The sequence below is a fragment of the Pangasianodon hypophthalmus genome, chromosome 28 (genome assembly GCF_027358585.1).
Source record: "Pangasianodon hypophthalmus isolate fPanHyp1 chromosome 28, fPanHyp1.pri, whole genome shotgun sequence".
Lineage (NCBI taxonomy): Eukaryota > Metazoa > Chordata > Actinopteri > Siluriformes > Pangasiidae > Pangasianodon > Pangasianodon hypophthalmus.
This window is the reverse complement of record NC_069737.1, coordinates 5932805-5956643: the sequence shown is the minus strand read 5'-3', so window position 1 is coordinate 5956643 and position 23839 is coordinate 5932805. Positions and strand designations below refer to the sequence as shown.

Sequence of the window (23839 nt, the reverse complement as noted above, 5' to 3'; positions counted from 1 at the left end):
GCCATTACATTGCCTGTATTAAAGACACAAGCCATATAAATAGCTGTGAAAAACAGAACTGTATGCTGTGTTAAATTTTTCATAAAAAATCTAAATTAAGTCTACAAAATCATCCAAGTTTTAAAGGAACTTTTTGACTAAAAACCAAATGTAGCCCATTTATGCATTTGTACAAAATATAAGTAAGTAAATAAATAAATAAGGAATCACATTTTGTACATTTAAATTTGCCAAACTCTTTATTTAAGTTCATTAATGTTCAGTGGTACATATAGGTCATATGAAGCACTAGTATTGCCTCAGAAGAAAGCACTGAAGAAATCTCCTTCCTCTTCTGTATCCAGTGTAGCATTCTTGCAGATTGGCGGAGGAAAGAACACAGACGGCTCCTTAATCCCACGAATGTTGTTAAAAAAGCTGAAAGAGTCAGATTAGACAGGATTTGTTTCTCTTAATTTGGCTGTACATAATGGAACAGATAAACACAAGTAAACTTTCAGTGTATGGATATTACCATATCAAACAAAACCTGGCTTTCTAAGTACACAATAATAGTAATATGTATTCATGTTCACATTTCTCTCCCTCACACACACAAATGCTTACCTCATCACAATCCACCCGGTCTTTGGCCTGTTGAAAAGGACACTGACAGGAAGGCAGCCAAACTCAGTGAACGTCAGGATGTACCGGCCTTAGGAGGAAAAAAAAAAGAGAAAAGAAACACCCACTCTTAGTAAGAGCATCAATACAAAGTAAAACAACAATTTCAAATATTAACTAAGTCTCAAATCACACAATGTATGCAACATTTTTACACTACATACTATTTAGTATTTAGTAGAGTACTAACGTTTCTAAACACCACCATTTTGCAATAACTGAAAGTTCATTGAGTCACTGAACACACAGAATAACCATCTACTGTAGATACCAAAATGGCCGTCCTAAATTTTTCTTACTTCGTGCATTGGCCATTTTTGAAAAACTTTAACCACAGTGATCTGCGATGGCTCTGCATCCATTTTAGGAGCAAATCCAAATTAATGAACAGTACTGTTTAACCATTTTTATCACACACAAGGTCAATTTTAACAGTCATTTTTGGTGAAGGTCTCCTTTGCTGTGCGTACCTTGGTCCTCAGATGCCTCTCCAGTCCATGAGTTGACAAGCAGACCTTCTCCAGGTGCAGAGAGACTCCCTAACACTACCTGCCCAAGAAGAGTAGAGTTGCAGGGGATCTTCATCGGGTGGAACTGGGACGTCAGCTTCCGCTTTTGGCACGTCTTGTTTTTAGGGTTGATCAGGTACATCACATGCTGATGAGAGAGTGAACAAGTTAAAACATCAGCTTGAGAGGCCACTGTTTATCTGTCTTGCTTTTTTGCTTTTTAAATGTGAATAATCTTACCACCTTTATGATGGAAAAACGAGTGTGTTATAGTCAGTAGTGGAAAGTAATGAACTGCATGCACTCTCATTACAGTACTTGAGTACATGGTTCACTTTAACAGTACTTTTTGAGTATAATTAAATCATATGACTTTTACATGAATTTAAAAAAATAATAATAAAATTGACACTATATTTATTTTTGATCACCATTACAAAAATAATAATTCATTTAATCATTGAACACTGTTAACCAAATAAATGACTATATGTGCAAATTTTAAATATTTCAATTTCAAGAGCTAATAAATAATAAAATAGAGCAGTGCCAAAACTCTACACTTCAGGTGCCAAATGCTTTAGTGAGCTGCAGCAATGTCTGAGACAGTGGAGACAGATGAGCATCCCTGGCCCAATCTATCAGCTATCTTCTGTTTTAAATTCTTCAAAGAAAACAGCAAATTATGCGAGCCAAACCAATGGAGATATTGGGGTTTTGCGGCTCAACATCCAACCTGTGGAAACATGTACAGCTAAGCCGATAACTAGCTGAGTGAGCTAGACTAGCTAGCCAGATCTTTTGATGTTCTACAGTATGAAAGCTCTGTTTTAAACTCACGATGTCACTTCGATGTTCAGTAGCGATTGCCTGATGTGTTAAATACATAATATATATAAATAATAAATGTATCTTTCCTAGATAGGAAATTAACATGAGCTAGCTAGCTAGCTAACAAACCTAGCAAGCTACATAAACCCTGACAGCATTTGGGTAAGTTAGCTAGTCAGCTGATGTTACCTTTCTTTATATACTGTTGATAATGGAGGTGGAGTTCAGTTTAGCATAGCCCACTTGGTTAGCTAACATAATTGTTCAAAACAAATTGTGAACTCCTCATTTCTAGTTGTGTTGATAAATTTAACAGGATCCAGATTATTCAGAGAGGAAGTGAGATGGCCTATGTGACCTTTTGAGAAATTGGGGACTTTTTCCCCTCGATTAAAATTAACATGATACATAATATGAGGATGTGTGTTGGTTCCTTAATTTGGTTTCCCAATAGTGTGTGTTTGTTTGTTTGTTTGTAGAACATCCTTAATAAACTATTCTTATGATCGTGATTCTGCTACAACAGTAGCACTAATTTTACTCAAGTCAGTATGTTTGTAGTAATTCCACCTCTGGTTAGTGTGTCAGTGATCTTTAATATGTTTAAATAGGTTAGCATGTTAGTGGGTTAACACCCTTCCTGAGGGTAAAATGAGTGTGGTGATTGTGAAGGTCCCCAGTATACTTAATTTTTGTAAGAGTAGATATGGAGCTAACCACTCTTGCTAACTATTAGCCAGTCATTTTGGCTGTGTCATAAACAACAATCTGATTAATGCTAGCTAATTCATTTCATCAGCCAGCTAAGACACGTTAGCGCTTATGAACAGTCAGGTGATGCCATGTGACATTAGCTTAAGTAGCATATGCAACGTAGCGTTGTTGATTTGTTATGGGAACAGTATCCATGATGTCAGCAGTCACCACTCGGGGGAGGGGTGTTGGGGTGGTTGTTGTCGAGGGGTATAATAGTGTTGTACTTAATACGCTACATGGGCCACTTAGCATTATTCTGAGATACTCATGCTAACTGGTACTCATTCACCCTCATGCAATGTAAGCCACGTTTTCTAATTGTGTGTAAAGTATTTCTTTATGATTGAAAAATCTGTCATTATACTCTTAATAATTGTTAGATACGTTCATATTAGACTAACAGAATCCCAACTGCTCAGAGAGGAAGTGAGATGACCCACGTGACCTTTTAGGAAATTATGTTCCTCATTGTTTTTCTCCCTCATTTACATCCTCTATCTGAGAACTAAAATTATACAAAATATGAGGTGTGTTTGTTCCTCAATTTGGTTTCCTAAAAGCTGTGTGTGTGCCTCTGTGTTACCTCTCGATAGAGTAGCAGAACATCCCTAATGAGCGTTTTATTATCATGATGGACAAACTCTCCAAAGCGGACACGCTGGAGAATAGCATCGTAAGCATACTTCCCATATGCGCTGTAACCGCCATTTTGAGCTGTCTGAGAAGGAGAGACAAGGAGATGCAGTGTAAGAAATATGAGTAGTAGATAAAAATGTAAAAAATAATAAGAATAAAATGGCAATCATGAATGAACGTAGACTATAATAGATATTCATATGTCCTTGCTCACTAGCAGGTGCTAAGAGTTATGCAGGGAATTGATGTACTGTAAATCATCGCAGTGTTAGCCTGTGTACTATGTACTGCGCTTAATTGCCCCTGTGTGAATGAATGTGTGTGTTTGTGTGTGTATAAGAGATAAGGCTCGACAAAGCATCACTAAATCATTAAATAATGAAATTTCTGACAGGTCTGAATTGGCAAGTTGTAACACATTGCTGACGTTTCTTTGTGCAGAGGAGTTAGCAGTTTATGCTAAGTGCAATACCTGTAATTTTAGTCAAATGAGTCTTCTTTTTTTTTTTTAAATTATTTAATAAGGAAAATGTTGATTTTTCAAGTTTGTCTCTATGGTGATTCAGCCTTTACATTTTCTTTATTAAAGACACAACATTTACATGCTAGCTAGCAAAACCGTTAGCAACAGCGTACAGCAACAGCACTTTGACCAGCGTTGATTTAAAACTGTGATTAATGTTTGGATATAGTTATAAATAGCTATGGTAAGGCTAGTATAAATATATATAATTTGGAAATTATGATACTAAAAAATAGCAAACATGATCTATACTAGAAAATCTCTATGCGGTTGACTGACGGTAAGGATATTGATAAAGGAAAATGTTGCTGAAGAAATGAAAAGTGTTCAACACTTACCACAGTGAGGCTTCCCTCGAGGAGAGGAGGACTTCCTGTAAATAAATAAACGCAGACATTTATTATTTATTTACATCCAAATGCACTGAATTGCATGACTATCATTTTTGTGTGTTTCCCTTCACTTTCACCAAAGAGGTTCACATTAAGAGGAGAGGTACTCATACGAATTACTGAGCATGATCCATATATGGTAATATGCTAAGTATAAGCAAAGGCATGCACCAATATTAAATTACATATCATGATAATTACTTTTTTTTTTTTTAATCACAGCTTACTAAGTGAAAAAGTGACATCATCAAGTGAAAAAGTGATAGTCATATCCTCATTCATAGCCATTTTTTTTAAACAATTTTATTTATACATACAATGCTCCATCAGATTTGTTCACTATAAGAAAGACATAAGATCTTACACCATAAGATCTTATCCCAAATACTGTCTCAAAGCACTACCTACGTAATCTGGACAATTACAAATTGGAAAAAGACCAGGTGACATTTTCCTAATGCAATCATTTTTTAATCATACTTTTCAGTTTAGGTGAACTTGTGCCAACTGTAGCCTCAGTTTCCTGTTTTTCACTGAGAAGAGTGAAATCCCATGTATTCTGAGATGCTTTTCTCCTCACCACAGGTGTACAGAGTGGTTATTTGAGTTGCCATAACCTTCCTGTCAGCTCAAACTATTTTGGCATATTCCTTCGACCTCTCTCATCAACGAGGTGTTTCCGCCCCTCAGAACTGCTGCTTATTAGATGTTTTTTTGTTTTAGACACCAGTCTGTGTAAACTCTACAGATCGTTGTGTGAAAAATGAGCATTTTCTTAAAGATTCAACCTGGCCCGTGGACAATTAGAGTGTTATGTAAATGACTGGAACAGTAGAAACATGAGTGCCAACAATGAGTCTTTGTGTAAGAAATAATAACGTATTCAAATAAGTGCATTAATATGAACCTTAGTGAGAATTATTGTGTTGCTTCACACACACACACACACACACACACCTAAGTTGTATTTTACAAAACAGCAAGACACCAAAATTAAGATTTTTCCCTCTAAAACACTAGTACACAGTACACTGAGGTTGATCTTGATCTGAGTCCAATACTTACTGCATGGACGAGGTTTCTGTGCCAAGCAGCCTCCTGCCACAAACACCAGCAGAGCGCAACACAACCAGAGCTGCATGTCTTGTCACTATAGTGTTCTCACTTGTGTGAATTATGCTCCCTCTTCCTTTATATAGTACCTCACTAACACCAGCACACTGTAAACACACTCTTACTTCCTGATTTTCAATTCCAAGTGTACTCAGTGTGTTGAAGGTCGCTGGGTAAGATCACACTCTGGCGTAACATGACCCTACCTTGCTAATCAAGGGTTTTTGTTCAAAATATGATCAAATATTGTATGACACAGACATAAAGTAAAAACTTAGGAGGAATAAACATATGCAGTAAGAGGGATTTTCTGTGTCATGCTTACACAAGTCCCATGATTTAATAATAACAACGATGACGTTGCTGTCATCTGATCTGTGTGCACACATTGGAGGCACTACAGCAACTTAGTCTTAGAATTTGGTATACCTGATTAAACATGTTTATAAATTATATACGCAATTTAATGTTGTGGATTTCCACCAACTAAACAACATAAAAGTAACACTTCACGTGATAATATCTAGAAAAAAAAAATTGCTCAGCAGGTTTTAAAACCACTCGTGACCTGCTTAAAAATGATACCAGAGCAACAAGAATGTCAACACTGAAACACACACACCCAAAAAGTTTATTAAGCTGTTCACATGATTTATTTAAATCTCTTAAAAACACACACACACACACACACACACACACACACTGAGACTGTAGTCATCAAATACATCAGAAATCAAAACCTACTGTATATGAGAGAACTGACAGAGAAAACAGAAAGAACACACTGTGTAAAAAAAAATACTTTAAGAGATTACACAGTACCCTGTCATTTGTAGGTGGTGTGATGGAAGGCAGTGTTTCTATCTATCTATCTATCTATCTATCTATGTGCAGTTATTTCTTTTTAATGTTGTCTATTTTGAAAACATGAAACTGTAAGCAGATATTGTGATATATTCTATAAAATCTGTAACATTTGGACTGTCAGTAACTCAGTAATGTTTATTATCATGCTAATTTTCACTCTGTAGTTGGAGTGTGTGTAGTGCAGCCCTCGTACAGATGGAGTTGCAGTGCTTTCCATGCTGATCCTGTAGGAACTTCCTGATACCGTTGTGATGGAAGTTATTGACAGATTTGGGCTTCCTGAGCGTGTGGATCTGAGGATCTGTAAGATACATCAGTCCTTTCCCATTTGCTGTCATCCAGCCTGATGAATAAACAAACACGTTGAGAATATTAAATTGAGCTTATTTTACCCACACAGGTTGGGTGACAAGTTTAAGGGCAATACATTCATAAAGTGCTTTAGTAAAGTGTGTTCCCTTGTCCTCTGGTACCTTGCAGGTCTACCACCACCTCTTGCCCGTTGGAGAACTCATAAGTGAAGTGTCCGAACGCAATGCCGTATTCTGTGGTCGAATGAAGGTTGTTGATTTTCGTTGTGTTGTTGGTGAGTTTCACAAATTCCCCCAGCATGTATGGCTCCACTGAAATACAGGCCAAGATGGTGTCAGACTCCAGGAGCTGGAACACAGAGAATCGACCAGGTTTCAGAGCTAGAACAGCGTCAGATAAACGTGTAACTATATCAATAAGGATTATGAAGGCATACGCACATACCTTCATTTAGGGATTGGACAAAAAGATATGTGAGTTTAGACAGAAATCAGTAATTCTTAGATGACTGACAGATAGGCAGACTCTTGTTTCTTAAAATAGGCAGACTCCTGTTTCATCATAATTGATATTCAGTGTATTTTAATTCTTCCTTGGACAGTAAAACAGCACTCAGTCTCTTCCGGTAATATCTACCATCAATCTTCACAAGAGCCTCTGAACCACCAGCAAAAAACTGCGCTAGTGCATCAATGTTCCCCTGCCATATTTGCCTGCATTTCATGGAAATGTTCTTTAGGGGTGTCAATCATTTTTAAGAGTAAGTTTTTAAAATAAGTTAAATTTTTAAAATAAGTTCTCAAGAGAATAATCTTCTCCATTTTCTCGATTTGTTTGACATGAAAATTTGAATAATTGTGTGGAATATTGTTTATCCAATCATTTTTGCCTGTTCTCTGCCAATAATTCTGGGGTTTGGTACAGAGGGATGAATGGATGGATGGAGACAGACACTAACTGATAGATGGGCAGGCGTAAATATAAATAGCAATTGGGAGTGTGTTACCAGCAGTAGCTCAGAGGGAAGGTAGAAGATCTGTGTGGTGATGTTGTTCTCATAAAGGCGCTTGTTGAACTCCATGACATAATACTGAGCCGTCATCTGTCTTTCCACATCTCCCAGGTGTGTGTCAATCTTCCTTTCTTTCAAATACTCCTTTCCTACATAACTGAGGAACAAGAAAACAAATTAGCACTGATTATTTTTGACCCAGTCACACAGACTGATCCCTTCTGACAAGCTATACAAGAATTATTTAAAATTACAAAACTGTGATAAAAGGTTAAGCAATTATTGTGATATGAGAAATTAATACTAACAAGATCATAATTATTTGTGGTTCTGACCTGCCCAGCAGTATCTCCTGGTGTAGATACTGAACTCTGAACGCCTGTCTCTGTCTTCCTTCAACATCCATCTTTAGCACTTCACCCACATACACATTCGTTTCACAGGCGGTCCACGAGTCTGTAGTCTTGGAGTATTTTAACACAAGTGCACCTAAAATATAATATATAAAACATATATTATTGTATTAACAGCTAGGATTAAATCTGTAATTCTAGTCATATTAAAGACTGTTATTATATTAGAAATTGTTATTAAAGTTATGTCTTGAAATACAGTATGCTACAGTAACTCAAATAAGCACTGTTTAGAACAGTGATGAGCAGAAAAGCATCTCAAAATGCACAACACATCGATCTTTAGGCAGATGGCCTACCACATCAGGTTCTGCTCCTGTCAGCCAAGAACAAAGCTATCATACCTTCAAAATTTCATCTGTAACACCTCTATACAGTATATAATTGATTTATATACATCAATTAGCTTTTTATTACTTTTTTATTATCAATTAGATTTTTATTACTTTTTATTGTCTTTTTATTTCTTGGCACTCCAGTCTAAGGTAGCCAGCACAGGCCAAAAGCATCCAAGCTTCCTGATAACCTAAAATTGTTATCTGGTGTGCAAAGTACCATGAAATAAAAACAACAACAGCCAATAAATAAACTAAACCAGGTGTGTCTAATCTTATCTGCCAAGGGCTGGTGTGGCTACAGATTTTTATTCCAACCAAGCTAGAATTACCGGCCCTCTGTGAATGAATTGGGAAACTTCTGAATTGGATAAATAAATAGATTTCAATATTTGGCCAAACTGTAGGAATAATGGAGGAACCTACTATAAGCTTTGTTGTAATGGCTGAGTTTAAATGGTTTGTCTGGAAGCCTCCTCAGTAGGCAACCTTGGCACACTCCTGAGAGGAGGGATCTGTAGTCCTGCTCTGTCAAAACTACACTTCCCATTTTGCAACCCTGAAAACAGCCGTTGCGACAGTTCATATTGGAAAAAAGGCTGTCGTTGGACAAACACTGATCACTATCTGCAGTCTCTGTCATTTTTCCAGACATAAAAGACTGTTTGTAGGCATCAACTTTAATTTCATCAGGAGGAGAAACCTTTATGTTGCCTTCCATATGTTTGTTCGCTGGAGTTGTGATTCCTTGTGTTGCTTCAGAATGATCGACCTGCAAAAATTCAAATGAGTCAAACTCAGTAGATGGTAATGACTGTTTGTTATTGAAACTTCCAGTCTGGGCTTTGCTTGAATCATTTCCTGTCTGGTAGGAAGGACTAAAGTGTTCTTTTTGAATTGATGATGCTGAAGAATTGAGGTTTAGAGACTCAAAAGAACTACTGGGGCTTGGTAAAGTGTCACAGTTTTGATCGACTGCTTGCTTGTTCTCCAAGACCTCGGTAAAACCTCCAATGTGAGGTGATTTGGAGAATGAGATACTTTGCCATGAAGAGCCCAAGCTACTAATGGACCCTGATGAAGTTCTTGTCTTTTTGTCTTTCCCATCAAAATTATTGGTGATTTGACAGTAGTCTTCACTTCCCAATGTGGTGAAAAGTTCTTGATTTGACTGCTGTTGACTAGCACTAGCTAGAAAGGAAAGCTCTGTGCAGGCTCCATGGCTAGCATTAGACATGCTATCTCCTGTACCTCCATCACTGTTGTCTTCACTTCCCAAAGTGGTGCAAAGCTCTTGCATGTTCCCCTTTGAATGACTTGTGCTAGCTTGGAAGGAAAAATCTCTTCTGGTTTGATTGCTAGCATTAGCAGATTTGGCACGTTTGCCTTCAATATCATTATGTCTGTTCTGCTTGTTGTCAACACCATCATCGTCATCTACTTCTGTGCAACAGAAAGGATCGACTAGAACTGGTGAATTCCCACTATTATCAGACAGACTTGTCCACGAAGATCCTAAACTGCTGCTTCCTCCAGACATTCTTGAAATTTTAGCTTTTTGGACTTTTTCACCTGGCTTCTTTTCCTCGCTGTCCTTTGTATCAGAGACGGTTTCTGCGAGCTGATCTGAGATTTCCGGCTTGGCCAAAATGTTTTTGTTTTCGATCCCCAGCTGACATTCACTCGATTTATGGCTTATAGTATGACATTCTGTTGCAAATGACTCAGTTCGCGTTTGGACAGCTGTGATGCAGTTAGCATGACTTGCGTCTTGATGGTTTCCTCCACATTTCTGCACCGAAAAAGCTTCACACACTGATTTGTGGTGCTTCTGAAAACATTCCATGACCTTTGCAAAATCATCAATGGTGAACGGGACTGGTCTGTCCTCAATGGCACGATAACTATCAGGAATGAACGAACGAGGGTCAGAATTTTTGAAGGGCTTCATTTTGAGAAGCGCCTTAACATGCTGTAGCTTCGCCATGACTTCAGAAGAAAGTGCGTTTTTATCAGAGTTGTCTTTAAAGCAGTAAGAATAAAAAAAACCCACAGCTTCCTGGCAAGCCTGAACAGCCGCGTTAACCTGTTCACTTGGTCCAAACATCCATTTGTTGGTTGTGGCTACGCAGTAAGCTGCTTTGAGGAGTGTGTGTAGTTCCTGTTGACTAGTCACCACTTCATCGTCTTTCTTCGTTAGCAAACCATTCTCAAAGGCTTCCTTAGCCAAAGCGAGATATGTACGCTTAGCTGGAGCAGGACAGTCTTTGGAAAAACTGTAGGACAGGAGACATGTTCCTTGAGTAACCTGGAGAAAGTTTGTGAAGTAAGAAATCAAGATTTAGCCAGAAACAACAATAACACATTTCTAAATTTGCTTATAAACAAACCAGGAACAGTACAATATACTGTATGCGTGTTTCTTTAAATATTAAGATTGTAGCAAGTATGAATTTTAGAGTGCGGGACATTTATTGGTGAAAAAGAAAGAGTGAAAAGAGAAGATACGCACCATGTGGGTAAATACATACAGAGAGCCGAACTGACTGTACACGGCGGCCATTTTGGCAGCCTGAGCTGCGCAGAGCAGTCGATGATTACAGTCTCCCAAAAACCCCTGTTAAAAACATAGACATAATTTTTTTTTTTAACAATTAGCATTTGTAAATATGAACAAAGGTGATCTTTTATTATTTCTTATTTCCATCTCTTATTTCCACTACCATCTGCCATCAGCATGGGAAGATTTTAACTTAAAGGTTACAGCGGTTTTGCTATAATATCTAAAGAGTTGGTCTGGCATGACGCAACATGGCGAGGAATTGTGTGACTCCATCCTACCAGGTCGATATGAGGCTTCTTCTGAAATGTAGCAAAGTCTTTATCGTTCATAGAGATCAGGATGTTAGCTAGAAGCCCAAGAGATGTTCCAATACCCTGTAATACACAAACACACAATTATCAATTACTGCATACAGACTGAGTGCTAGTAAAACATTCATCTTCATTTACAATACTAAACCTTATAAACTTAATATGTTGTGACCACATATGGAAAGCAGGACAGGGGCAATAAAACAACTTAAACAGTGAGCATTAACGGCAACAGGAAGCAATGACCATATAAGGAAAGATATCTTTAGGCACTATACTGTATGTTGTTATAATGTTGTACAGTTAAATGTTATTTATTTATTACAAGATCATTTGGAATTTATATGGGAGTATATGGTTAGATTATATTTACCTTTTTATCAGGAAGAGGCAGCACATGGAAACCGATAAGTGAAGCCCAGATGAGTTCTGCTGCCTCCAGCCACAGACCTACAACACAGCCCACACCGTGTATACACACCAACAAACATACAATCGCTGACCTTACATTACTGTCAAAATTCAAAGCAGAAAATTTGCAATAATATTAGGTTTGTAGTTTTCCATAGATGAATGCATCCTACAATAATGTGATCATATTGCCATCGTGTGGTCTTCTGTGATAAAAGGTTAGGCAATTATCATGAAAAACCCTGATGCTAATATTTACACACATTTTGGTGTGCCAGAATCGTACCTAGCTTTTGTAGCACCTGTCCCCGAACTTGCACGCTGACTGACTGCACAAGGACCCGATCGCAATCCCGCTGGTATTTCCAACATCCTGGAGCAGAAACATACAGTAAAAGGATATGTCACTATTGAGAAGAAGAATTTTCCACAGTTTATCCTCATCGTTTAATAAACAGTTATTAAAAAGGACAGATTGAAAATGAAAATCCTTCTGAAAACTTGCTTATCCTGTTAAATTTCATGTACACTACTGATATTGATGGCATATTCTCCTCTATATTATTGTAGTACATCACTCTGCCTGCTGCGATGAGCCAATCAGAACACACACACACTTATATAAGGAATGAATTTGGGAGTTTGGTTTGAGAAATATAATTTCATAACACATGAGTATGAGTATATGAAAATATACTGACTTGGGTCCAATATCAAAGACTTACCAGTTGCTCCATTGTTATTTATCAGACTGCTCAGTATGTACTCTGCTTTCTGTAGTTTACCTGAGAGAAAAAACTGTAATTATTAACATTTTACTATTAACATGTTTTCTCAATTTGCATAACTGATTAATTCAGGCAAGTTACTATAGAATGATGACCTCACCAGTGTTGAGGTAGACTCTGGCCTGCCGGATGATGATCTGAGGGGCGACCGGGGTTTCTGGGTAGCGCATATGTAGTGCTTTAGCAATCTTCAGCAGTGTGTGAGAGCTGTCTATCCAGTAGAGAAAGCGGTCCAGCAGAAATATGACGGACATCGCCCATGCTGACTCGGCAGCCATGATGGATGCTCTGAGGAAGACCTTTAAGTAGCAAAAAAGTGGTTAGAATAATGATAAGTAAGGACACAATCATTTGGGAAGTTGAAAATTGCCCTATTATCATTATTATTATCATTATTATCATTATTATTATTATTATTATTATTATTACTATTATGTCCAAACTAATATTGGTATTAAAGGTTCTACAGATGTATTGTCATTGGTAGAAAACCCCATGCTGTACTAGTCATTCACAGAAAGTGATTCTGTGATTATAAACACTGTGCAGTTTTTATTTACGTTACCTAGTTGTTTAGAAATTGATTTATTCATATTTTATATTCATATCATTACCATTAGCTGAGGTAGATGTCTGCCAATGAGATCTGTAGTATTCACTTTGTCTTCTGATGCCACTGAACGCTTGTACTGCCATTTTTCCTCAACAAATGGCCACTTCATGTTCACTGCCTCCTGCAGGAGAGTGTTCACTTCAGCAGACAGCATGCCTAGGGGTCAAAGGCTGGAGGTCAGATGGTTTAAAGCAAGTGTTATCAGTGCCTGAGCTATGAGATAGCGAATGCTAAAGTCTAACCTCTAACAACGTTAGTTCCTATAGTCCGATATCTGGTAAATCATATATCACATACATGCTCTGTTTTAAAGGTGCATTAGTGATTCTGGTTGATGCTGATCCTGCTGATTGGTAGGATGTTGGTGGTCCACATTGTTTGTTTTGTTCCCCCTGACTCCATCTTCAACACATTCTACAGATCATGTCTTAAGTTGAATTGATGTTTTAGAGCAGGAAAAATTATCAGAGTGGGTCAACCAGACTTGGTCTTTGATATAATCAACCCTTTCAACGTTCACCAAATATACAGCCTAAAACCAGCATACATTGACTGAAAGGAAATCATTACCTGTGGCATTCTTGAACATCTCCTTGTCCGCTGCAGTGATGTCTCTCCTCGCCAGGTGGAGACACTCCTCCAGCTGCGCCGCTAACTCCAGAGTGTTCATAACGTCAGCAGCATTCAGTTTTCTTCACTGCCTTAAACCATGCTGAATCACTAAACAGAATTTCAGAAGGGAAATCCACTAATAGAGATGTTGCTTAACCTGCTGTAGATGGTTTGTGTTTGAGACACACAGACATTTCCCATGGGAAAATCCTCTGTGTTGAAACATCTACAGTTTCCAACTCTTACAATATTGTTTAAGAGCTACAGAATTTAATTAACTCAGTGCTGTGTAAGGGATAAAACACTTTCTGCATGGTTTTATAGGAAACTAATCAACGATGGTATGATGTGTCCGGACATGAAGCGTAGTTACTTTTACCACCTTGAAGTTGATTATTTCCTATAACATCACATACCAAAGTGGTTTATTCCTTTAATACAACAGCAATTTACCAATGCTAACAAATGTTTTATTTATTAAAGTATGACTTTCTATCCATTTATATTTACATTTAATGTTGTGGAACATCTGCTAAACAAGCTGGTTCATATCATCACTTATGTTGTAGCAGCTATAAACAGTCATTTTCTCACCAACCTCTCTTTTATTTCTTGAAGTTAATAAGACAATTAAAAAACAAAAACACTAACTCTTCTATCCTGAAGACTTTCCAGTGGCAGAAAACTTACTGACTGTTACAAAGTGCTGACACTGGAGACTCCTTCCATAACTGTCTCCTTACATAAAACTTAGCCATATCAACTATTATACATTTTTGTTAAATAACAACACATTTTTAAAGATGTTATTAGACTTCAATTATACAGATTGTCCTCAACTGTCCATACAAGTCAATGTGAATGAGCTGTTACTATAGAAACAAATTAAAAACAATGAATCTACAGTTAATCGACCAATCAGAATGAAGAATTCAGTATCAGAATTAATAAATTACTATAGGTGTTAAGCTGTCAGGTAATCCAGTACTGTAACAACATTTCATTCAACACTTGTCAAATTTCTTTCAGCCTCTCAAAAATGTTTTTTAAAGCCCCCTTTTCGATTAACACACATTATTCCCGTGTTAAATGTTCATACCTGATGATAAGGTGTGATATTCGGACACATGGCTGTTAACAGTTTGCAGTATGGTGCCTTTTTGTAAAGTGACTTTGCTGTGATTGATGTTGTGACTGTTGTGTTCTTTCCGAGTTGTTGTAGTTTCAGATTTTCCCACTTCCTGGTTCCGTGTCGCTGCTTGACGTCATTGCGCTCCACAACGTGCGTAGATTACGTAACAGCTATAAGCGTTAAGATGATGCGATATAGACGCGAAAAATATTGTGTGCAAGTCGTGCGGGTTAAATTATAATGAAGCCAGAAATTCTAATCAATTCCTAACTTTGCTTTCAAGCAGGTTGTCATTAATTAATTTGCATGCTGTTACTCCAGAGGAAGGACCGCAGAGCTGCCCATGCTAGCTCCCTGACAGCCTTATAGCTAAGTGGACGAAGGTAATGTTAGGATTTTTTTTTTTGGAAAATTCGGTATAATTAATGCTAATTTTGTATATTTGTTGGTAATCAGAAAGAAGAGATACTTCAGGTCATGCCACACACAAAAGATAATAATGTTACCTAGCAGCTAACAAATAGTATGTATTGCTAGCTAGCTACATAAAGGCTACAAGTCAAATGTAAATATTCTGTATACTGTATTCTCACCCCATCTCTGTTTTATAAAGAACAACATATATATATAGCTCATTTGCGGTGCTGTAGAGTTAAAAGACCCGGATGTGGCGCAGTGCAACAGGTGGCTCCGTGGCGCAATGGATAGCGCATTGGACTTCTAGGCAAAGCACTAGCGATGTGATTCAAAGGTTGTGGGTTCGAGTCCCACCGGAGTCGCGTTTTTGCTTACAAATTAAAAAAATATTTATATCTTTAGACATATTGTTGAAAATTGTTAAAATAATAATAATAGGATCGGATACCTATGAAGCAGTAAAGCTGAAATTCTCAACTTGTTATTAGAAATTGGTTGCTCCTGCTTAACCGATGCTGCAGTGATGACAGGTCGCCTCTAGAGGGCGCCATTTTTTTTTTTACCATTAGGTCAGGGATGTCAAATCTTATCCACAAAGGGTCAGTGTGGGTGCAGGTCTTCATTCCAGTGAAGCAGGAGTCACACCTGATTCCACCTGTTTAAGTTAATATCGGCTTTCAGTAGACTCAGGTGTGGCTTCTGCTTGGTTGGAATTAAAACCTGCACCAACACCAGCCCTTTGTGGATAACATTGGACATCTCTGACTTAGGATCCCAACCCTGATCCTGGAGAACCCTCTGTCCTGCCCATGTTAGTGAAGGTGTGTTAGAGCAGGGCGCTCTCCAGGAACCTGTGCATTACACAGATGTACAACGTTAAAGCATTCCGATGTTGCTTTTGGTGTTTGATCTTGAAAAGAGGTTTCCTTTTTTTCATCCTGTTCATTTCACCCAGCTACATTTTGAAAAAAACAAAAAAAAAAAACAGTAATAATCATTGTATATGTCATTATAACAACAAGAATAAGCAATGCCATGTATCTTGACCAGTCAGAATCAAGAATTCGACAGTGCTGTTGTATAACTTGATTTAATTCATTCGTATGATCCATGTGATATGCATTTATTTTCCATCTATAAGAATTAGGGCTGGACCAATAAATGATTTGGGAAGTGAAAACTGCAGATGAGGTACAGTACTGTGCAAAAGTCTTAGGCATGTGCAAAGAAATGCTGTAGAGCAACGATGCCTTCAAAAATAATGAAATTAAATGTTTCTACATTTAAAAAAAATACTATAAAGAGCAGTAAACAGTAATAAATGAAACAAAGTTAATATCTGGTGTGACAGCCTGTTGCTTAAAAAAAATAGCAGTCTCAGGTACAGTGTGTGCAGTTTTATAAGGAAATTAGCTGCAATTTTTACTGAGTGTCTTGCAGAACCAGCCACAGTTCTTCTGGAGACTTTGACTGTCGCACTTGCTTGTTATTTTTGCAGCGAAACCCAGCAGCCTTCATTATGTTTTCTGTCTGAAAAGTGTCTCTTATGTAATATGCTGATTTCTTTACTGACATACAAACATTGTTCTGTAACGATTAATTTTGTGCTGGAAAAATAATGTTTGGAATCTAAAATGTTTTTGTACTGAATCAATAATGTAGAAGTCATAAAATACAAATCTATAACAAAGTTTGTACTAAAAAAAAGGGTGCCTAAGACTTCTGCACAGTACTGTAGTTCTTGTATTATTATTATTATTATTATTATTATTATTATTATTATGCCCCAACCAATAAAAATCAGCTAATGTTAAAGATTCTACAGACTTTTAGGGCTGTTCGATTCCAGACATTTTGGAGTCGAGTCCGATTCCAAGTGATTCAAGGAATCGATGGAGTCATTTCCAAGCATGGAAGCCACACAATAATTTTTTCAATTCCAAAAATCAGGCCATAAGGAAGAGATTGGGGGGAACAGTACAGTGTTAATTAAGCATATGGAATGGTTTTAATCTGCAGTGTATTTCAGTACACACTGCTACTGTTATGGACTATGTAGGGGTGCGGGTGCGAGTGACGGCAATGTCACTGTGTGGAATAAAGTACAAATCTTTGGAGTCAACTCTCATTTTGGGATTTATTCCCAGCCCTAGACTTCGGTGGAAGTCACAATGACTAATGATCATTAGTCATTGTTTTGACTATTACTATTACAGAATTGAGTCTGCCTCTGATTTTGTTTTTGTTGTCATTATGATATGAACATGTTTTCCTTTTTAACCTTGTTCTATTTTAAAATATTTTTCAACAATGTAATTATATAATAATAAAAAATAGTTAATAAAAATATTAACATGAGGCCTGCCATTGTGTCACGATAGCTAGTCACTGTATACATCATTAGGCTATAACAGCAAGGATACATAATGTCATATACTGTATCATAAGTTTATATTCCTCACCAGATAATCACACGTTTTAGCAAATGATATATATTTCATAGCCTCTGTGCCATTTGGCAACATCAGTTTCATTAATTATACGCATAAGGGAAGTAACTTGAGTTACTAAAGTACTAAGTATCACAATCTTTTATGTAGATGTCCTGTACAAACTATGTGATTAAAGGTTGTGGCGTCGAGTCCCACTGGAGCAGATTTTCTATTTTCAAATGAAAAATGTCTCTTTAGATATATTACTCAAAGTTGTTAAACTATAACTCAGACCTAGTAAAGCTGACTTAAAGCTGAAATTCTCAGTTTCTTATTAGCCGATGATGCAGTGACGAGGTGTCATTTATCCCACCATATCAGAATATTCAGACCACAGTATAAAGAGATTAAACAGCTTGCTCCATTGTAACATGAAAAGACAACATTTCTTGAAATATGACTAGAAACAGCAATTTTTCACTAAGAAGTCCAGAATTATAGTTTTATCAAATTAATGGCTAATTTTTTTCTAAAAGACTTGAATGCATTAATTAGACTCAGCTCGTCAGATCCAAAATGAGTGAATTTAATGAAATTATTTTTTTAATTTAAAGATTAAAAAAGACAAAAACCTCGACAACCCTTTCAAGACTATAATACCCAGCATTCCCTGCTTCTGCCCGCTGACCGGAAAAGGAAAGCAGACGGATTATTTACAAAATCTCAACGGCACTACAGGAGCATTTTTGTATTGAGAATATTATTAGTAATATTTGTTTATGATTGTTAGAGTAATTCCTGTTCATTCAGATTGCATTTGACTGGAAGGCTTGTTGATTAAGTGACAGATTAAAGGAATAAAGTGAAATGAATTGCTGAGCGACAGATGGATGCTGCACCGCAACAGATGGACTCCTCATTTTATCTGATCTGCGGATAACCAGAAAAAAATAGGACACAAGAGGGAAAAAAACCCGGCAGAAAATCAGGTCAGATCAGGGAGAGACACGGCATCATGGTGGACAATCGCTCCGCTACGGCGCTGGTGATCGCGTGCGTGCTGAGCGCCCTGGCCACCGTTTACCTGTCTGTGGCGGTGGGCACGCGCCACTGGTACCAGTACACGAGCCCGCAGGTGCGTCACGAGCACAACGCAACCGAGCTGCGCGCGCTGCACCAGGAGCTCAGCGACGGAGAGTTCGACGAGAAGACCGCGAGCGACGCGATGTTCCGCCTCAACGGCACCCTCGGCCTGTGGTGGAGGTGCGTGCGCGTGCCCGCCGACCGCAACCGCTGGTACCGCGAGCCAGGTGGGGGTCCGTGGCGCGCGCTCTTATTGCCCTAATAATAATAATAATAATAATAATAATAGTAATAGGTGCCTTATTCATATACTACTACTACTAATAATAATAATAATAATAAACATCATCAGTTATTATTTCCGTTATTATTATTATTATTATTGTTGTTGTTAAAAATATTATAATTATTAGTAGTAGTTGTAGTATGTGAATAAGGCAATTATTATTATTATTATTGTTGTTATTATTATTATTAGTAGTAGTAGTAGTAGTAATAGTAGTATATGAATAGGGCACTTATTATTATTATTATTATTATTATTATTATTATTATTATTATTATTATTAATGATATGCTAATTATTAAGACTACATCGTAAGTAATTAAAACAGTAAGCGTACATAAGATTATACAAATACACAAGTTATAATAAGTATGTAAGTGTGTGTGTGTGTGTTTTTAGATCCTGAGATGGACACAGAGTGTGTGAGCTTCACGCTGTCTCAGCAGTTCACACCCAAATACACAGAGCCAGGCAACCATAACAGCGGAGAAGACATGATACGCACCTGTGAGTGTCAAATTTAATTTATAACATTCACAGCACATTCGTGGTAGTAGCCAAAGTGTTTGGGTTGTAATGTGACTTCTCTAGTATTTAATTCCACTTCTTTTTATTTATAACATATATGTAATAATAATGTAATAACATACACTATATTTGATGTATAGTACATGTATCACATTTATTAATATATAAGTGTGTAAATGTATTTATTTCCTTGCTCTGTATAGATCTGTGGAGGTGTCAGTTTCTCTTGCCCCTGCTCTCTCTGGGTTTGGTGTTAGTGGGAGGGCTGGTGGGATTCTGTGCGTGTTTGTGTCGTAGTTTCAGTCCCACACTGGGCATCGGACTCCTCCACCTTCTTGCAGGTCAGGAACCTTTTGTTCTTAGAGAAAAATCACCAACATCCATACATCAAGCACCGACGTTTGCTCATTAGACACCAACTTTCTACATTCCATCAAACACCAAAATTCTCTATTAAAAACCAACATTCTCTGTTAATCATCAACATTGTATATTAAACACCAGCACTCCCCATCAAACACCAACACACACTATTTCTGCAGTAAATACACCAACACTCTCCATCAAACACCAACATTCTCCATCAAACACCAACATACACTATTATTTCTGCAGTAAATACACTATTATTACTAGTAAACTGGCAGCCTTACGTAGCTTCTCTAAAAACTATGGTTGATCGGGTTGCTTGCTGAATCGGGTCTCTAATTTAAACCAGTCCCCTCTACTTCTGCATCACCTCTCTCTCTCACTCTCAGGTGTGTGTTCTCTAGGCTGTGTGTGTTGTTTTCTGGCGGGTATGGACCTGCTACACCGTGTCTCCGTTATCCCAGACCAGGTGGACGGCTCTCTCGGTTGGTCCCTCTATCTCGCGCTCATCTCCTCTCCGCTGTACATGATGGCTGCCGCTCTACTGGTGTGGGCCGCTCGCAGCCACAGCAAGAACTACTACCGCTTCACCGCCTACCGAGTGGCCTAGAGCATGCATTTGAAATGGTTACAGCCAGGTCTGTGTCCCAAATCACATAATACTGCACTAAACACACACATACACATCTTGCATACTAATATACTAAATAGTATGTAAACATACTATTACACCAACATACTATTGTAGCAAATGATATGTTAAAATAGTATGACACCATACTACTATACTATAATACTATCATACTACATACTATGGGGAAGAGAGTACACCGTCATATAACCATAAACTATTGTACTATATTGTATGGAAAAAGACTATACAGCCATGCTAAATAGTATGGAACAAAGCCGCACCCCCATACAACGGAACTAATAATATGGCATATTAGTATACCACAATGCTACCATACTAAGTAGTATCAGAAAACAGCACTACAACATACGACTGTACTGAATAGTATGATAAAATAGTACACTGCCATACTATTGTGCTAAATAATGTGGTATATATGTACACCAAAGTACCGCCATACTAAATAGTATGGGGGTAAAAGTACAGCATCACACCGACACAATAAAAATATAGTATGCAATCATACTACCGTACTAAGTTAGTATAGGAAATAAAATGCTACCGTACAACCGTACTAGATACTAGTATATCAGAACTGTACATTATCATACAAAATAGAATGGCACGATAGTACAACACTATACTGCTGCACTAAGTAGTATGATACATTAGTACTCTACCATACTACTGTCCTAAATAAAATGGTACATTAGTATTTGACCATATTGCTGTCCTAAATAATATGGTACATTAGTACTTGACCATACTACTCTCCTAAATAGTATGGGAAGTGCCAGAATAAAGTATACTACCATATTACTGTACTACATAGTTTGGTATACTAGAACACCCCCATACTAAATAGTATATCAAAATAGCACAATACCAATCTCTCATACAAAATAGTATGCCAAGATAATACACCACCATTCTACTGCACTAAATAGTATGGTTTATTAGTACACCACTATACTATTGTACTAAATAGTACAAATGGGGGAATGTACATCATATTACCATATTAATAATATAATAAATAAAATTGTGTGTCATCAGACTACTGTACTAAATAGCATGTCAAAATAGTGCGCTGCTATACTACAATACTAAATACTATGGGAAACTAAACACAAGCACAATGCACTGATTATGTACTCCATCATGGGTGTGTGTTAGAGCAGGAGGGAGTGTGAGTAATGTAGTTCATGTGCACCTGGGGTACTATTCTGACATACTATTAACTGTAGTAGCATGCAGATTGGGATGTAGCCTAAATTTAGCTTAAAATAGCTTCCTCCATCTAGAATGTCTATCTGCTGTTCTGAGATTTACACTCTGATAATCCGAAATCAGCGGGTGGAGACGAGATGGCTGTAAAGGCTATAAAGGCTAGTTGAGTGTGTGACAGTAGAAAGTGCTGTGTGGACATTCGCAGGGCACAGACCTGCCCGAGCTGTTAGATTCTTCATCGTCACCCTGATAGTTAAATGAAGAAGCTAAATGCTGCAGTGAGGTGCCAACATTTACAGTTCAATCATAGCATTTGCAATTTTTTGACCCGCTGCTGTGGCAATACAGGAGACAGCAGTAAACCAGCAATCAGACTAAACATGAATAAAATTCACCTTATTTACTGAAGGGAAAGCACACAGGAAGTTACTTTTGCTTTGGCATGATTTTATCTAGACGAAATTTAACCTGTGAATTCATGAAGCTCAGTCTTCTGAGTCGATACAAACCAAGACTGTGGACTCTTTGGTCGTTAAAAAAATTGGTGGTGCTGCTTATTATTAATTTGCGTCACAAAAGACTTTTGTCTCCCTGTTTTCTTATGATTGCTTGGTGTACATCTGAAAAAAAAAAATTACCCGTCTCTTCCATCAGCATATGCTAGGATAATTTTAGGGTAAAATTATGTTTTTTCTGTCTCTGCCTGCTAGGTTTTTAGTTTACAATGTTGGCACTTCTGATATTCATTCAAGCAAGGCACTTTAATGTTTCACGCTTTACCTGCATGGCTGTGTACTGATGTGACACTCCGTTAACACAAATCGGTGTGCATGTGATTGTGTGCGTGGATAAACATAAACTGTGAAGTGTTTAATGGCACAATGTAATGAAGAAGCACCAAGAGTGATTTTCACTGACGCAGAGTCAACACCTAATCAGGAATCTTTGTGTAAAATCAGTTTGGTTCCAGTAGCACAATCCTGCAGGACCAGAACCAAGCAAGTCAGGGGTCATTTCGTCACCATGACATTTACATGACCAGTGTGAAAAAAATCATTAACACATCTCTGCTTGGATCAGAAATAACTAATTTAACAAGTGACGAAAAATTAAATAATGACAAAAAAAGAAATTTCATTTACTCAAAGAAAGTGACAAGAATGACTGAAAGTGTTAAAAAAAAGTGTTAGCTAGTGAATGTCAGGTGTCATGTCCTGTGAAAATCTCACATCTGGTGGCGTAATGGTTCTGCTCTCAAACTGGTGGAAATGAGAACTGGTTCTGGTTCCTGCATCTGCTCTGTGTTGGTGGAAAAAGAAAGCTCGGCATGATATTTATAGATTAAAGAAAATCAGGTATGGATTCAGGCACAGCATCCTTTACTTTGAATCTTATTCTTATATTCAACTTTATATAACTTATATTCATAATTTCTTTGTATGTTGTTTTTTGTAGTAATATTAAGTGTGTTATAGTGTTCATTAGACCAGGCTATTGTCAAGAATGCCAATGATACATAAGCATAAACCTTTAATAATTATTGATTTATTTTTAATTATTTAATTATTATTGATTTATTTGATTCATTCCTATTAACATATTTATTTATTCTTGTTTTTTTTTTTTTTTTTACATTTTGTTGCTTATACGTGGATGTGTAGTTTTTTAAACACCAAATCATCATATAATATTTAGTGTTATCAGTGAATCTGAACTCCTTATATTGAGCATGTGATAATCCAGCATTGTGAATGTACGGCGTTAATATGCAAAGCAATGACATTCCCTTTGTAAGCTTTTCCCCTGAGGTTTGGATTCATTAACTGGATCTGTTCTATAGTTATTGCATTTTGATGTTATTGAACCTGCATTTGTATGAAATGGTCTGAATGACTTTGAACAAATTGCAACCTTTAACTTCAATAAAATTACTTTTTTAAAAATACACTTGTTCATCAGACACGCCAAGTTAACCCCATCCAAGTACAGAGCTCAGGGTTAAGGTTCTTGCTCAGCCTGGAGATTTGAACTCACAATCTTTTGCCCAGTAGAACAGATCCTGAAAGTG

At 37.3% G+C, this 23839-nt stretch overlaps 3 protein-coding genes and 1 non-coding gene across 6 annotated transcripts; 2 read left to right on the top strand and 2 right to left on the bottom strand.

Moving 5' to 3' along the window:
* Positions 1-220: 220 nt before the first annotated feature.
* epdl1 (ependymin-like 1) lies at positions 221-5649 on the bottom strand. Its single transcript, XM_026945167.3, has 6 exons — positions 5376-5649; positions 4257-4291; positions 3343-3477; positions 1134-1320; positions 607-694; positions 221-417 (listed from the first exon to the last, which is right to left on the bottom strand). The coding sequence occupies exons 1-6, from the start codon at positions 5449-5451 to the stop codon at positions 300-302; spliced, it is 639 nt and encodes a 212-aa protein (XP_026800968.1). The 5' UTR covers positions 5452-5649; the 3' UTR covers positions 221-299.
* A 386-nt stretch (positions 5650-6035) lies between these two features.
* Positions 6036-14911, bottom strand: alpk1 (alpha-kinase 1). 2 transcript variants are annotated; one of them, XM_026945294.3, is made up of 14 exons: positions 14760-14883; positions 13619-13796; positions 13050-13204; positions 12536-12734; positions 12373-12432; positions 11934-12020; positions 11610-11686; positions 11204-11299; positions 10875-10979; positions 8789-10670; positions 7950-8103; positions 7609-7771; positions 6764-6950; positions 6036-6633 (listed from the first exon to the last, which is right to left on the bottom strand). In XM_026945294.3, the coding sequence occupies exons 2-14, from the start codon at positions 13716-13718 to the stop codon at positions 6437-6439; spliced, it is 3462 nt and encodes a 1153-aa protein (XP_026801095.3). In that variant the 5' UTR covers positions 13719-13796; positions 14760-14883; the 3' UTR covers positions 6036-6436. The 2 variants fall into 2 exon arrangements, with proteins under 2 accessions (XP_026801095.3, XP_026801094.3); XM_026945293.3 differs by having other exon boundaries at positions 6037-6633; positions 13619-13768; positions 14760-14911.
* A 49-nt stretch (positions 14912-14960) lies between these two features.
* On the top strand, positions 14961-23716 carry cldnd1a (claudin domain containing 1a). 2 transcript variants are annotated; one of them, XM_026945299.3, is made up of 5 exons: positions 14961-15175; positions 18256-18951; positions 19410-19517; positions 19742-19879; positions 20297-23716. In XM_026945299.3, exons 2-5 carry the CDS (start codon positions 18657-18659, stop codon positions 20515-20517), a joined length of 762 nt encoding a protein of 253 aa, XP_026801100.2. In that variant the 5' UTR covers positions 14961-15175; positions 18256-18656; the 3' UTR covers positions 20518-23716. The 2 variants fall into 2 exon arrangements, with proteins under 2 accessions (XP_026801100.2, XP_026801102.2); XM_026945301.3 differs by lacking the exon at positions 14961-15175 and having other exon boundaries at positions 17663-18951; positions 20312-23716.
* Positions 15479-15571, top strand: trnar-ucu (transfer RNA arginine (anticodon UCU)). The gene is made up of 2 exons: positions 15479-15515; positions 15536-15571. It is a non-coding gene; the product is annotated as a tRNA-Arg (tRNA).
* Positions 23717-23839: the final 123 nt, after the last annotated feature.